The sequence below is a fragment of the Merops nubicus genome, unplaced genomic scaffold (genome assembly GCF_000691845.1).
Source record: "Merops nubicus isolate BGI_N331 unplaced genomic scaffold, ASM69184v1 scaffold34380, whole genome shotgun sequence".
Classification (NCBI taxonomy): Eukaryota; Metazoa; Chordata; class Aves; order Coraciiformes; family Meropidae; genus Merops; species Merops nubicus.
The window spans coordinates 421-17304 of record NW_008584090.1 but is presented as its reverse complement, the minus strand read 5'-3'; the positions used below and the strand labels follow the sequence as shown (position 1 = coordinate 17304).

Here is a 16884-nt window from a genome sequence, read left to right as displayed (position 1 = left end):
AAAGCAAAAAAAAAAAAAAAAAAGTTCCTTTACCCTTGTTGTTTCTTTTTTACAACAGGAAAACCAACTATCCTACCCTAGCTGCAGACTCAGAGCCCATGAAGGAAACTCTTCATAGCAGTGTGCAGTTAGACATCCCAGCTGAAGGTTCATTCCTCCTTTTAGCTCACAGCAAGATAGGGCATGAACCACAGGTCAGAGCACAGGCATCTTTTTGTGGAAGTAATTCAAAATGCATGAGACAACCACTTCCTATCACTGTTTAGATCCCCCAGCTGCTAATGCTTTTGAGTACACCTTGCACTTCGTTTCCACAGCCCAGCTGTACATGAGATGTGCAAAGCTTCTAACTTCATTTTAAGCTTGTAATGAAAATGAACTGCATTTACCAAGCACCATCACAGTGCAAATGAGTTCTGCTTTCTGTGCCAAACAATCATTACATCTCAGCAGATCTACTGATGCAATGATATGGTTCAGAAAGCAAAAGATAGTCTCTCTTCAGTATTATCTTTAAACTAAGGGTAATTAAGCCACTGAAAGAATTATAATGCTCACAGCAAGAAATATGAAATCTACAAAAAATTTCAGAGTTTGGATTTAAGTACTGTTCACAGGCCAGCAAATTAGGACTAACTGACCTCAAGGTACTCACACTCAGGCAATCCTTCATCTCAACCAGTCAACACCTCTTATGGGTGCTAAACTGTGGTCAACATCTAAGCTGATAACTTTTAGTCTTCATGCCTACTAAAGCCAACAAACCATTCAAATGAAAGCTTCAGCTCCCAATTTACTTTTTTTTTCCCCAAAAACTGTGCAGCCATCCCTCCATTTCTTTACATGCAGTTAAAATACAATACTAGAAAAGAACAAACAGTCCAACAATTGGTTAGTACCTAGCACTACTATTAGCTGAATTATGCTGAAACTGACAACAAAATTCATTAAATACCAAGTTTACTCCTGGCCAATTAAACTGCCTGCAACACAACAATGCACTCTTTAAAAACAAACTAAGTGGGTAGTTCCAGTCCACAGAAACAAATTTCCACAAAAACAAAGAAGAAAAAAATGTTACTGTAACGACGCCATTTCTTACAAACATACTACAGTCCATTTTCTCCATGTGTTTGTTACGAAGTGGTGTGTGAGTTTCTAGGTTGGTAATTTATACATAAAATAGCCTAGAAAGTCCAAAGAATCAAGTATCAACTGTAGCAAAGAGACAACACTCCAATAAGCCTCAGCTGGAAGACAAAAACAAAATGGCAAATAAAATTTATTTCCCTTACATTATCCTATTACATAACCATTGGATCTTACAGCCATTTCAATGTCATTCATCCAACTACTAAAAGAACCCACATCACATGATGTATGTAATCATAACAGTTTAATTCTCCTTTGGCTTAAACTAAAGGATTTCAGATAAACATTGCAAAACAGTTTCTTGAAATTTAGACAAGCATCCTGTTGTGTCTTTGACAGACTGACAGAACTGCAAAAAAAAAGGAAATCTGGTCAAGTTCAATCCCAACTTTGTTCCTCTGTTTAACAGTTGCTTCTTTATCAAGAAAGCAGTTAACAGCTTTCACACTAAGGTTCACACAGATGAATAGGAAAGCAGGAGAGAGCTTCATGGGTCTGCACTTCCCATCCCTTCTTGAAGTGTCTTGCCATATAAAATATTAAAAACAAACAAAAACCAAAACAAGACATGCAAAACCCACGGCTTACAAATCAAGTTTAAAAGACAAATGCATCCTTAATTTGCAAATAATTATTAAAGCTACCCTAAGTGTCTTCCTGATATGAAATTGTACTTTCACTTACTGAGATGCAAGAGGTACATATAAGCGTTTCCAATATGAAATCAAGCTAATTAGTCTAAAAAAGCAACTTCTCTTTAAACACATGTGGCATTTATGTTAAAAGATAGATTTATGAGACTAGACAGTCCACTATTTGAACAGTGAGATCTCACATCACCCTTGTGACAACACTAGCAGCAAAAGTAATATCACTGTACAACTGGGATCATAAGAAAGCATGACTTCAAGCTCATTTTGCCTGAAAGGGGCTTCAATCTCCTAAGCAAGTTACACAAAATGCCTCATTCCAGGAGTTAAAAATCAATAGGTCCCAACATCATGTAGAAAAAGACAGACCCTAAATAAAGTCCATAAGTTCCACTGTCTTGTTGGTTTTGGTTTGTTGTTTGGCTTTTGTGGGTTTTTGGTGGTGGTGGTTTAAAATTATGAACAAGTAGGTAAAAGGAACTGCATTGGCAATTTATTATGAAGAAGTTTCAGCCCTCTGCAATGGATGGAGCTATATTTCATAATAAATTCCATTCCTGACACAAATGAGAAAAAAAGCCGCAGGGTAAGTCAGAATACAAAAATTTAAAAGGTAAAGAACTATGAAATTCACTTAGCAGGGCAGAATAACATAGAAAGATTTTTTGCTTAGATATATTTCATAACTTCAGCAGAGTCATCAATTCTCTCTCCACTACCTTCCCAGCCAGCTGAGGAAGTGCACCTTTCTCTTCCTCACACCATTTTGGCTTCTCTGCAACCATTTTTCAACCACCAAATTCTCATATAAAGTACCTCTGGTGACCATTCTCCAAGTGAAAATTGAGAGAGTTTAGAAAATATTTCTAGCCATACCAAGACAATGATACCAGAAAGCATTTCACTCTGGGCTATGGTTACCAGGATGAACTCCACGATGCCATTACAGTGAAGTAGTTTAAGCAGTCTGAGGCTCTGAGGAACTGTTACATAATTAAACTAAAAGCTTTTGACTGTACATGTCTGAGCACACATTTTTCATCACTTGACATTTTTTGGTCCATCCAAACACCTCAAGGGAACACCGATTGTTATAAGCCTGACGCTTGTACATTCTGAAACTGCCAAATTCAGATCTTAGACCAACAATAAAATACACCACCAATAAACCTGGAACATCAGCCTAACATTTCATTTTATACCTTGTGAATATCCAAATTTCCAACAACCTAAAAAAAAATAAAAATCGATAGAAAGGTTAAGATTGAACAAGTAAAGGAGCAAGACATGAGGAAAACTGGTTGCAACAAAGATGCATTTTTCTGTCCAGGAACAGAAGTTTCAATATGCATAAACTCTTTAAAGAAATCAGTAAATGTATTTAACAATTGATTTCACAGACAAGACAAAAACATTTTTATTGAGCAATTTTTTTTCATGCTGGCATATAAAGTCTTAGATGAAACCAAAGAACAATGGAGTGAAAGTAACAAGTTTTATGATTAACCTTCTGGAACTTCAGCCATCAGTGTGATTGTATTTAACACCTTCTGTAAAACACTGCTCAACCCCTTTTTTCTTCACTGTATTTTTGACAAGTTAATCAATGCCCTCATAGATGACTGATATACTGAATGAAATAATCTTACATAGCTATCATGGACACATGCTGTGTATGCCATCAATTTACTTGTAAACGTCAGAATTTTCTGTTCACCACTTTAGGCTTCAAAACACCAACAACTCAACCTCTCCATACTGCATCATGTTCTACCTCACTAACACTTACACTACTATTGGTCCTTGCTTTACTGCTTCCTTCAGCTTTTGTTTTGGGGGCTTTGGGTTTAGTTTCTTTTTGTCAGACCACTTATTTTCTAACCAGTTAAGCAGTCCACCATACTGAATATGAGCATTCTTGATTACATGTTCAGATGCAAGGCCTACGATGTCTTCACACATGCACTCCCAGTGGTAAGAATGGGAATGCTCTCCAAAAAGTCTAACTGTTATCTCAGAAGAGAGTATCTTAGATCTTCATTCATTACCAAAGAGACTGCTTGAAAAAAAGCTTCATAGAGAACGATGTGTAACGAGAAAATTACTCAGCTCTCTTCCAGTGTACTGGCCAGCGAAAGACAAAATGACATCCAGCTGGCAATCTTTTACGCTGCCACTCCCGTATCAACACTTCCAATAAACACTTGTGGAAACCTTTTTGCATACAGCTCTCACGCAAAAAAACACAGCCCTTTACTGCAAGCACATACAAGAACTGTTCTGCACATAAGCATGTCATGTTCCTTTCTTCATATACCGGGAGAAGAATTGGCTTCTGACAAAGTGGATCAGCTTGGTCTCTGTGCGGAACATCGTAATGATGGCTGCTGCAAAGCACACAGCCCCCACGCTGATGTGAACCAGCCTTGCCATCCAACCCTTATCGCAGCAGAACACCACCTACAACAGAGGAAGCAAGCAGTTGCAGGAAAACTTGTCAGCACAAAGTAGATTTACTGTCTCAACAAAAAATAAGGTCCAACACTTCTCTTGACCATGGTACCACTGTCAAGCTGAGCACTGCTTCACCACATGCACTGATCCTACAATAAATCACCTTCAGTAGCCACAACAATTGCTTTCCTAAGAAAATCCTGCCAGAAAAAATGACCATTCAGTAGATACCAGGTAAAGGGAGAAGTTGTTATTCTCTGGCATGCAGAAACATGTTAACTCAGAAAAACTCTATTTCTATCATGCATGTCTGCTATTTTGCAGCAACATATTAGGCTATTTTCTAACAAAACCCTGCTGGACATTTCCCATTCTATAATACACAGCTCTCCTTTCTAAGGCATAACAGATTTCCAACCTGTCACTTTTTTGTACATTGAAATGCTACCACCTCCATAATAATTAGTCTGTGCAATTATCATCCTGTAGTATGAATAGACATGATTAATGTGCTCTTGGCAATTTTGTTTACGTTCTTGCTTTGGTTGTCTTTCCTCTATTGCTTTATTACAGAAATTTTTAATTAGTTTTTTTGCACTACTACAAAATTTCAATTATTATTAAGAACTAAAGACATGCATTTATCTACAGACAGCAGAAATGTGTTAAAATTTTATTTTACTTGTCAGATACGCTTACTACAGGTAGCAGAGACAACTTTGTATCAAAGATAAGATCTCTTAAAAGTATACCTTGCCTCGGCTGTAATGCAAGTCTTCCAGACTACCCTTGTGAGCCTTTTTCCACTACCAATATTTCTCAGCTTGTGGACACAAAAGTCGTCTGACACGAACTTTCACATTGCAAGCAAAATCTGAGAAAGATGCTTACCTCTGAGAAACCAGTGATTACTCCACTTATGATGTAAACAAGTACCAAAAATGGTGAGGGAAGCAAGCCTGTCAAAGGTCTGTAAGTGCTTTCTTTGAAGTAATCATAGATATAGTGGACGCTGTGGGCTATTCGAATAGCCATGTTAAAGCAGTTGGCCAGGATAAAGCCTATACTGCTATACCAGTGGGTTAAGAAATAAGAGATGCATAGGAATGTGAAGGACAAGGCCAGCATGACAAAATTGTACCTGTAAGGAAAAAGAAACCACAATGTGTACAGCTACAGTATTCATTTATTAACTTTACCTCTGTAGAAATACCACTATTTTCTAAAATGAGAAAAATTCCCTTACCATCTTCTAATGAACGAAGAAACTTGAGAACAGAGATGTTAATAAAACACACTGAAAGAACGTAAAATTACAAAATCATACATTAAACTAACCAACAACTACATTAACTGAAGGAAATGCTATTTCATTTATGAGCCATATACTCATTTCAGAAAGTCAAATTTAGCTCCATTTACTAGTAATATGAAAAAACTTGTGGATTTTTTGCTATTGTGTTTTAGATACGTGTTTAAAAAAAATAATGCTCAACAACAAGATGACACTTTATTTAGTTTCTGCTCCACAGAGTGGCTTTGAAAACATGTTAACACTTCAAAGAAGTCATGAAAGCAGCCCTTGCTAAGTCTGAAACATACTACTTCAGAGTATGGAAAGCAGACCTCATTGAAATTCATTTAGAAGGGCCTTGTAAGGGACAGCGGCTACATAAGCAAAAAATAACCAAAACAAAACCCTGATGGTAGCACCAGGAAAGCAACCAGGATGAGCACAGAGAAATAATGCAGGCTGGAAGAGATCTCAGGAATCAAGCTCGTCCAACCTCCTGTTTAAAGTAGATAAATCACTGAGGTCAGACCCACAGTTTAGATCATTAATAAGCGTACTTGGTATACAGTAACTATACCTGAAAAATTCTAACAGTTGCAAAATTTTAATGAGGTTTAGTCTGTCTTAAACAACAACTTCAAGTGCATATGTACAGAAAGTGAGACTTCACATGTAAATTACTTTGTCTAGTGATGTTCCAAAAGCTAATTTAACCATCTTTTTATTTCTTAATTTCTGACCTTTTTACCCAGACATTTAAACATTTGCTAAAGCTTCTACATCTAAATCTACACACAGCTAAATAAGAAGTTGGTTTTCAGTGGGGAAAGATATTTTTACGCTAATTTCAAATGCATCTACCTCTTTATAAGCTCATTACAAGTAAATTTTTAAGATCAACATTTATCAACAAATACAAGTTTATAAAAACCAAAAGTAGGCTATGTTTGCTGGTCCATCTGCTGCACCTGGTTCTGGAGACAAGGAACATAGTTCTTAAAGTGACTGCAGAAAGAAATTTGCTCTTTGGAAAAAAAGCATTTCCAAGCACATACCCATGAAGAACAATTTTTCTGTTTACATACTGCACTCAGGAGAACCATACACAGATTCATTACAGGAATATTCTGGGGACACTGCTTCTTACCTGTCTACCTCTTCTTTGCACATCAAAGCAAATGTAAAACATTCTGTTACTCCATTGATAGCAAGAAATAGGACATATAAGGAGTAACATCGGAGGAGATCTGGACCTAAAAAAACACATTAGAATGGTAACTAGCTTATTATTTCTTTTATATAACTGCATTGTTTTTACAGTGACTGATACCAAGAGATAAAAATTATATTTCCATTATTGGTGATAATGTTACAAGTTCATTTGAACAAGTTTTCTGTGTAGATATCTTGAACAGAACACAAATAAACAAGGCAAAATAAAATCAAAAATAAAACCCAAACCAAATAGCAGTAGTTATAGTAACAGGAAAAAGTACCAATCCAAAAAAAGTATTTTGTTAAAAGGGATTGCCTAATTAAAAAAGAGGGTTTATCATAAAACAAATCTTCTATTGTACAGAAATTTGTGGGAATTAATCCAACAGTTATTATGAGGTACTAAAAACAATAAAATGCATACTTTAAACATAACAGTAATAAAACCAGAAAAGCTGTTCAACAGATTCAAAATTGTGCTAGATAAATTATATTAATATGAGTAAGAGATAATTTCTACAGAACTTCAACATTCTCTCTTCAGACCTTAATCTTTTTCTTGTTTACGAATTCTAAGGCAGTTCTAAAGAACAAATGCCCAGTGAGCAGTAAATACACTGCAAACACAGGGCCGAGCTTAACACTTAAAAGTAGAAGCATCCATGAGGTCAGCGTATAATAATTTGTCTTAATGCTGAATAAGGTAATCACAATTTATTTTAATACCCAATAAGCAATATTCCAAGCTAATGATTCGAAAGTGCAAAACTTTGACAGGTGCAACTGTCTACATACAACCTATTGCCACATGCTTTCATCTTCCTTGTAACTTTGTATTACAACAGGTGTGAAATGGAAAATACAAGCTACAACTCTCCCACAATTGCACAGGAGTAAAGTTTCCAGACAGAAAGGCACTAAAAAACCTCCTCTGAGGTGCTGCTGGATATTCACCCAAGACAGGTTATCTAGGCAACAAGTCGTTACTCAGGGCTCAGGTACTTTTTATAGGCAAATTATATTTTCTAGCAGGAGCTACTGCAGGTTAACTGACCAACCACTCAAAGAACTCAAGAGAACTCCAGGCTACAACTAGTTTACATTTCCAGAAGGAATTAAATGAAGCTCTATTTTCTCTCTGGAAAATTCAAGGTGACCTACAAACTCCCCGATTGCTTCTGTGGACAGGTTTGTAAAACTTAGCCCTCAGTAAGTACAACTACAGCAATGTACCATTAAATGCTTCAGCACTATAAAGAAGTATTACTGCTTCTGTGCGAGAACTATGGATCCACAGATTCCAGTTCATTGAGTGGGTTTTGCTGTTATTTTAAATAGCTGGAGTTCACTATTTTACATCATGGAGTAGTCAAACAATCCTTTAGAATGTTCTTTTCCAACAACGCGTAAATGCAGGAAGGTAGATCCCAAACCTGGTCACTCCTACTTAGAGCTCCTCCGTACGTTCAGTTCAGAGTGCCTACACATTCGAGATGCTATTACGAAAGCATGACCTCCGGATCCTGCCAAGCTGTCACTGACTTCTACAGGAGCTTTACAGAAAACAAATTCTGCTCATTTATGCAAGAATTCGGAACAGCTGCAGTTTCTCTTCCTAAAGAGCAGCTTCTTTGCTGGCTCTGTAAATCTTTACCTGTTCCAGAACTGAGCATTGAGCCTCCATAAATATCCAGAGCCAGCTGAGAATAGGCATAGCCAAAAACTGTGATGGTGAGGCCAATCAGCAGCACAAGTTTCAGCAGCAATTCTAACACATTCGCAGCCATAGCAACATCATCCTAAAAAAAAAAAAAACCCAAAAACCAAGATTAGTCAATTACATGAATCAGAATCAATTTTCATGAGAAGAACTATTTGAGAGAGAAAAAAAAAATCATCAGCTTGCAGAGCGTAAAAAGGTGTGACACATCCTTTGCTGTTGAACTATTCATACACACAGTTTTAACTTCCAAAAATTTTGTATATTTATCATTCCAATCTCTGTTTTACCCATTACAAATTCTACACAAACACTGGCTGTGAACATGTCTGTTCAAGGAAACATGCAAACAGGACTCACACCCATTTAACAGTTCAAAACCAGCAAAGAACATGTGACCTGCCCAAGACCACAGTTTGAGCCAGTATGAGATTCCTACTGCTGCATGGGACTACAGGATCTGTCACACCAGAACAAGCAAATTGTCAGTTCTACCACCTCATTATGACAAGCATTCTTGCAATTCTTGTAGTGTAATTTCACTGTGTACAGTGCAAACTAATAATAATTTTGCCAGTCCTACATATCAGGGACATAGTACTTAAAATACACACACACCTTTCTCAGCCCAGAGCATAGAATTTAACTGTGTGCTACCATACAAGTAGCAGGATTACTGCAAAAAGTTATCACAGTATCAGACAAAAGCCCAGGATGATCTTCAAAACTGATCAAGAATTTCTTACCTAGAGCACACATTAATATTGCACTGTGGAACAAAGCTCTGGTTTGTTTAACCATTGATATTCTGCATACAATTCAAAAGCACAAGAAAAATACTTTTTTTTTCCTTCCTAAAACTTCACCCTTTGGAAATATGACTGTTTAATACTTAACAGCTACTTATATTTTCAAGTCAGTCAAGCGTTTTCAGACAGCATTTGATAGAAATAGCATGCTTTCACTATTTAAATAATTGCATAATTATATCTCAAAATCCACAGTACACTAGGATTTACATCACACTAGAGCAGATTATGTTAATTTTAGTTATACTCATTGGCATAATACTGCCTTGTGTTATCTTGATTTGTATTTCATTAGCATTTTACCTATTTCCTCTTCAGTCCAGCCTCACTCAACATTTCTGTTCTGCAGCTTTTCAATTTTAACAGCCCTTATACTCAACTTTAAACACACACTTCTGTCAGTCACGCTTCTGTGATGCAACTTTTGCACCTGACATGCTTAAGCCAAACTAAACATACCTGCTTCTGATCCTTCACATTCTTCCCTCTTTCCAATACTTTGGCAAAGAAGACATAAAAACTCTCCTCAATAGGCAAAAAGATAAACCTGGCCACCAGTGAACCAAGATTATTCACGATATCATATACACCTTTAAAAGAAAAGAAAAAACAAACATAGCAGCAACAGGGTTTTTTTTGACACAGTTTAATTACAAGTCTTTAACAGTGACATGAATTCTAATTTAACACTTCCACTGAACAAAGAGAAAAAAGTGGAATTTAGCGCAACATTAAAGTAGCATTCCCTAACAATTTTGACAGTCCCAGCAACCAGAATTCAGAATTACAAGGTTTGCTCATAGGAAGCAAAGCTACAGGAAAAGGACCAACTACAAAAAAATGCCAATCTAGTAACAACACCAAACCACATTTAAAATTCTTACTGCAGAAGAATTTAAAAGATCCTAATGAATATCACTCAACAAGAACAGGAATGTAAGGATTTACTGATACAGGAGAAAGGAAAGGTATCTACTTTTAGTGTGAGGTTGTTCTTTTTACTTTCACTGAAGTGGAAGAGCAATTCTACCTGACATTTTACCAGCATCTGCACCCTCAGCAAGAGGCAGCTCCAAACCTGCTAAGATACCACTGGGAGCACACGAAGTCAGGCACAGGGATAACTGCTTCACATATTCACAGTGAAATAATAAAGAAGGTTCTGGCTTATTTCACAGGACTTGGAACCAATGTTTCTCAATATTTTAGAGTCCAGATATTTCTGTACTCATTTCTTTTTTAAAGACCTTTTAAGTAAGAGGCAGTTCAATTGTCCTGCAGGGGAGGAGGATCAGAAGCAGCCACAGTTACTGGTAGCAAGCACATGTACTCGGTATTTATGGGGGAATGTACTATCACCAGCCATTAAAAGTAATTCAAACTATCCAATAAACTCCTAACAGTGCACCAACAATTAAGAGTCTATTTTCCTTCCCAGACTACAAAGACCCAACATACCGGCAACTCCGTCATCTGAACAGATAGAGCCAAACATTCTGAAACCACACTGAACTTTTACAGAGCATGGTTCAAGATGAAATACTAAAAACGTGATGTTCTTGCCCTAACAGCTAGCACAGATTCAAACGGAAGACAGAAAACAGCAGGAAAACAAAATTACAAGAACTGAAAGCAGACAACTACAACACATCAGATACTAACAAAGATTTTTTTTTAAAAAAAAAAAAAGACATAGTACCACATATCCAATTGGACAGTTTTGATTCATAGGAAAAAAAAAAAAAAAAACAAAATCCAGGACCTTATATTAAATTCTTTTCTATATCAATATCAACCATTCTCTGAAAAGTATCTCGAAGTCACAAAGGCTTTGAAATCTCAGATTTTCAAGTTCTCTTCAAGTACTTTAAGTCATTTTCAGAACCTTCTGAAGAGCAGTGACTATGAAAAATGTCACATTCCACAATACCACCACACTCACCCTGATCTCCAAAATTTAACACGTTCAAAAAAGTCATCACATACCGTTCACCTGTAAGTTTAAAATAAAGAACGTAAGAACAAGTTCATAAATCTTTCCCAATACTTGTTCAGGCACTTTCAACATTTAAGTAGTCAAGTGACAAAGTCAAACAGGACAATGCCTAGTTCATTCAGAGTGGTTACATCTGCTGGCAAGAACCTCTGAAAGTTGCATGCTCACCCTCACCCCAGCTTTCTCAAGTTTTAGTCAGTTCTGTAAAGGGCTAGCCCTGCTCCGTCACAACTACATGTCAAGCCTCACCTTCTGTCAAAATCTGTTTTAAGAAGGATTGCTTGAAGAAACTCCAAGTCAACCGTGCTTCCCTCCAGTTAACAAAGGTCTATAAAAAAAGTACTGAAATGGAATAAACATCATTGAAACTACAGAGGAGAAACAGAAAATGCAAAGGCAGCACAGTATTCTGGGCTAGCTCTAACTGTACCAATGAGGAATACCCACACTGTTGTAGCTATGAACAACTCATCTAAAATATCGCTAAATTCAAGTGCCAATATCACTTCAACCTGGCAAAGGTTTTTTCCCTTGCTGAAAATTACCGTTGTGATAGATAAAGTACTTAAGCTTTCTGCAGAAAAAAACTAATGAAAGCTAAAGACTGGAAAAAAAAACCAAGGTGCTGTTTAGCATACCAATATAACTTTCACCTTCACTGCAGACATGAATTATTCACTGTTCTTCAAACCATCCACACAGAGGCGGTCTATCACTTCAATCTGCAAACCTTTTTCAAAACATCTTCTCACTCTGTGTCTTTTCATTTCTTTCTTGCCTCATTTTCTTTTGAGAAGGCATCAAAAGATATTTGAGTATCTGTACTGTGTTATGTACCACTACGTGTATTTTGTAGAAAAGTCCAAGTACCAAAATCTATGGTTAAATAGCACTCTCTCCTGCCTGAGATCCAGAGATACTTGGTCACTCCCCTGCACATGTTCCAACTCCCGTTGTTTGTGCAAAAGCAAGGCCATAAGCTCACAGAAGTCAAATTTCATGAAGTTTTTCTGACAAGGATTTTAATGATACAAGCCACCAACAGAACTTCTATGTTTTTGGGGTTTTTTTTGATCAGTCACATCTTTTACAGTGCAGAAATATTCTCAAAAATCAGTCAACTCCTCACTCTTAAATAAATTTTCAAAGCTCTTTCAAGAAAACTTTAAAATCAAAAAATGAACTGTGCAACCTACCTCATCTTCCACGAAGCTAGGTAATAGAGCTTTCATTCTTGCAACTGGAAATGACTTCTTTGTTGTTTCAGGAGACCCCAAAAACATCACAAAATAAATTATATAGCACATTAACAGAACGCTGACGTATAAAAGCTGGAGAAATAGGGAAGAAGAAAAACAACCAGTGAAATAAAATAAACTTACAAATACAGAATTATATGCTAGAGTTTCAAATTCAGTGAGAACAAAAGGTTGTAAATAGTCCTTTTTCCTGTCAAATTTTGGACGAGGTAAAGACTTTAACCCCCCCCAGAGCATGCTGTTGTGTGGTTTTGTTTTTTGTTTTTTTTTAATCTGCCAACTTCTATGTTATATTCAGCATTTTCATAATTACTAAAGTCCAATTACAAAGCAAAAAAACAAGTTGACAGAGTAGCTACCATCTACAACTCTTCCATCATCAATCTACTACAGCCATTGGAAAAGCTGAACAGAAACTGAACAAAAACACCCCCGTGTGAGGTGGGCCACATTTTCATTTCTAGGTTAACTGGTTGCACAAGCAACAACCCTGCTTTTCATGTGCCAATGTGTTTTCCTTTGTAGTAATGAAAAAGTTTTAATCTGTGTTTATGTTTGAGAACGTTTAATCTTTGAGTATGTTACTCATGATCATCACCTCCCGATAAGGTGATACAGGCTGATAAAATTACATGTGAATATAATCTTCTACACAGTAGAATACGAAGTCTGACATGAATACTGAAGCCAAGTGGTGAACAGAATCTTCAAGCATTACAATGCATAACTGATTTAAGAGTTAATGCAAAACTCATAGCAGCCTTATTTGCACAATTTGTCTTCACAGACAGAATGACTATGCAGAAATTAAACTGTTTGGGGTCAAAGTGCCAAGTCATTAATGAGTATCAGGAAAACACTAAATACAGGTGCTGAATCTTAAACCTCCCACAAGCATCTCCTCTCACCACCTCGATGTTATTTAGCGGAGTAAGTGTCAAAGGCAACAGCAAATAACATTTCAGATGAAGCAAGAATTTAAAGAGAAAGAGAACACAGGAAACTTACCTGAGCCAAGGAAAAAATGTATAGGCCCCACTGAGGATAAAGGACTACTAAAGTAACTGTTAAAATGCATTTGGACACTACTGAAAGGCTTTCAGCAATTACCTTTTGGAAAGACAAAAGAGAGGTTTATTTTCTGCCAATTTAACCACATGCATAAACTTAAACTACTTTAATTTCACACGCAGAATTTATGTAAGATTTCAAGGCCCGTGTGAATTCATCACAGAGTTTCTTTCCGCTGAGTTGGCCATCTTAGACTGCAATCTCTTTGTAAAGTTTCTATTCTTGCATTTCACAGTTCCTCCACTGCACTTTCCCAAGCCTTGGCATGGGACACAAGAGAGAAAATTTTGCTTGAGACAATCATGTTCTCAACTGTTATAATTCATAATTTCATACCATCAACTGAAATGCAAAATTGTGGAAGCTCTCTCCAATTAAAACTTATGATTAAGTATTTAGTGATCAGTGACAATTGATCACTAAATAAAAAAGAACTTACTGATACAGTGACAATTTCTAAAATCAACTTAATTGCCTTAACAGATACAAATCCATACCTGTAACTATATCATACAGTACTAACCAATACACACAGTTGTGTAGGGGTTTTTTATATGCTTGAATATACAAAGATGTAGTTCAGGAATCTGTTCTATTCAACAGAGAAATAGAATTCCTCCCCCTCCCCATGCACACACCCCACGTACTTTACTAACCTTAAGTCTCACAAACAAATGAGCTTGTGCTAAAACCCAGAATGGTTCTCCCAGGAGCTCGATAATTGCAGAAAGACCAAATGCCACTACACCAGCCTGATAATGAGGAACCACAGAAGGATTTGGTACTTCAAGCAAGTGTAGCCAGATTAAACCCAAGAAAATTGACCAAAAAACACCAAGAGGGACTTTAGAAAGTTAACATAAAAAAAAAAAAATCCATACAAATGTTACTTATGCAGGGAAAAAAAAAAAAAAAAACAAGCATATTAAAATTTCACATACTACCATAATTTTTTAAAAGCTCAACTGAGGAATTAATTTATATTACTACAATACCAAGAATACTGTTTTGTAATGCTTTTAAGGCATTCTTTTGCAAGACACAAAACATTTTTCTGACTTGTTTATTTTCTACTCAAGAATCTAACATAAGGTTGACTATCTGCACTTCTTGTTCCCCAAGACTGAACAATTCTGATCCTGTATCAGCCTGCAGAACATTGTACCATCCATTACTGCTGCACTTTTCAGCCTGTGGTTACCAGGGGTTTAGCAGACAAGCTTTCTCAGACCTTGCTGTAATAATGATGCCACCACTCCAACTGTATGTCTCACTCTTCCAGAAAACACCAGTTCTCCAGTGAGTGACAGCAGAGTGAGCAGAAGAAAATGCATGCCTGCACCTCAGGAACGCCAATTCACAATGCTCTGCTGCAGGTCAGAGCCACCTCGACTTGCGACTCGAGCTAAAAAGCCAAGCCAGGCACAGGAGTGCAGATGTGTTACCTTCTCTTGAGACTGCTTCAGGAACACGAAGCTTCTGGCACAGAGCAGAGTTTTACATCACTGCAGCAGGATGTACCTGACCCTCCCATGACAAGATCCCTAAGGTATCTGGCATCAAGCTCCTAAGATGTATTTCAAAGCCTTCAGGAAAGTTAATCATCATTTTAAGTTACGCTTCTCTATGAGGAAAATTTTAAAAATAAAAATGTGCACAAAGTCACTGTTAGCTCTATCATTTAATGCCCACTTGGAAAGGCCATGAAGTAGCAGAAAATGGATTATAATACAGTGAAAAGAACAGATCTAATACATTTAAAATATTAGTATTAAACTCATCCCTAAAAGGGACAATCTCCCTTCTTTATGCCTGTTTGACAATGACTATGTGTAACCTCCTGTTCCTGATCTAGATCTAATTAGCTATGAGATCTCCACTAGCTGTGCAGTTCCAGGGAAAGTCAGTAGGGTGCCCCGTTAGAAAGCTACTACTTTGTTGTGTGGGGTAGTTTGCCACCATATTAGGCAGGTAAACTTACTTCCAACCCACCTAATAGGGTCTGCACAGCTGCTAGAAGTAGTAAAGAGGTATGTCCAGGAACCACAAGGGAGAAACAAGTCATAAAATTCACTTAGCTGCAATGTGTGATTACACTCTCTAGCAGCAGCTTCATGCAGACTTTAAGCTATCCACTTTCTGCTACAAACAGCACTGCAGTTCAAAGAAGTAGTCCTACTCACTCCCTGTTGAATAATTCCAACTCTTTCTTTCACCCTTTTGCATGTCTCCTACCCAACATGTTGCCATGCCATTAAACTATACCACAGCTCAAGACTTTGAAAAGATATGTTGGGACGGGAAAATAATTTTAAGAATCTTCACATATACACATCAGACAATAAAAAAGCAAGACTGAGCTGGCAGAAGAAGAAAAATAAAGGACATGTCTGGGCAACAAGGTTGTCCTTTAACAGCTATAACATAACTGAAACTCTTGGCTAAGTAATAGAACAAATGGCTACTGATAACACCTTTATCAACGTGCCTTTCCATGTGTTCCAAAAGGCGAGCAAGTCCATAAAGGTTAAAGTAATGCTCAACCAGCTTCCTGCATAATCCTTTCCTGAAAGGTAATGCTACTATATGCTCTATGCTTAAATAATTACCTTAGTAAATAAAAACTTGCTCTCATTTTGTGATCTCTCAAACAAGAATTAGAAACAATCTCTAAAGAAACAAATTTTTAAATGTCTCTTACGTCAGCCACAATAAATTAATTGTTTTGGTCCAGTTTCGCTTTGTACTTCCACTCAAACAAGCTCTACGAAATGCCTCTCTGGCTAGGAAGACAACTGTTGAATACAGCAGAGTCAGCCTAAAGGTGAGAGGAAAAGGAAAGAGGAGAGAAAATTTATTTCCATACATACTACTTCTGAAACCCTTCATGCAGTAGCATCATTGAGTTTTTACACAGGACTGCCTGCCAGACAAATTTAACAGTTCGCACAGAAAACATGGTAGAATAAGATAAAATATGACCATCCCCCACAAATCGAGAGAATTGCATATGCTTGTTAAAAAAATGCTTCAAGCACGCTATAAACTAAAAACACAGTTGTAATATTTATTGTATAGCACAGCAATTGTGTCTACCTTTTCCTCAGCAAGCTGATGGCTTAGCTTGAAAATAGGCCAGAAGCACCTCTGTTTTGGGCCAAAAAAACTCTGAAATACTGAATGACTAGTGTAGAACAATTAGCAGTAAATTAAATAGCGTTATGGAAAGCGTTATCAGCGACAGAGCCTACAGACCCCAAGCCC

General features: G+C 37.0%; 1 protein-coding gene across 1 annotated transcript in view; it reads right to left on the bottom strand.

Annotated features, from left to right (window-relative positions):
- Positions 1 to 4097: 4097 nt before the first annotated feature.
- Positions 4098 to 16884, bottom strand: part of RFT1 (RFT1 homolog (S. cerevisiae)) — a gene marked incomplete at its 5' end in the record, with an annotated part of 13165 nt that continues 378 nt past the window's right edge. Inside the window, 12 exon segments of the mRNA XM_008943127.1 lie at positions 4098 to 4262; positions 5148 to 5397; positions 6698 to 6803; positions 8420 to 8564; positions 9754 to 9884; positions 11237 to 11287; positions 11540 to 11618; positions 12487 to 12621; positions 13558 to 13659; positions 14277 to 14464; positions 14874 to 14875; positions 16322 to 16438. Of these exon segments, the coding sequence (XP_008941375.1) occupies positions 4098 to 4262; positions 5148 to 5397; positions 6698 to 6803; positions 8420 to 8564; positions 9754 to 9884; positions 11237 to 11287; positions 11540 to 11618; positions 12487 to 12621; positions 13558 to 13659; positions 14277 to 14464; positions 14874 to 14875; positions 16322 to 16438 (1471 nt within the window).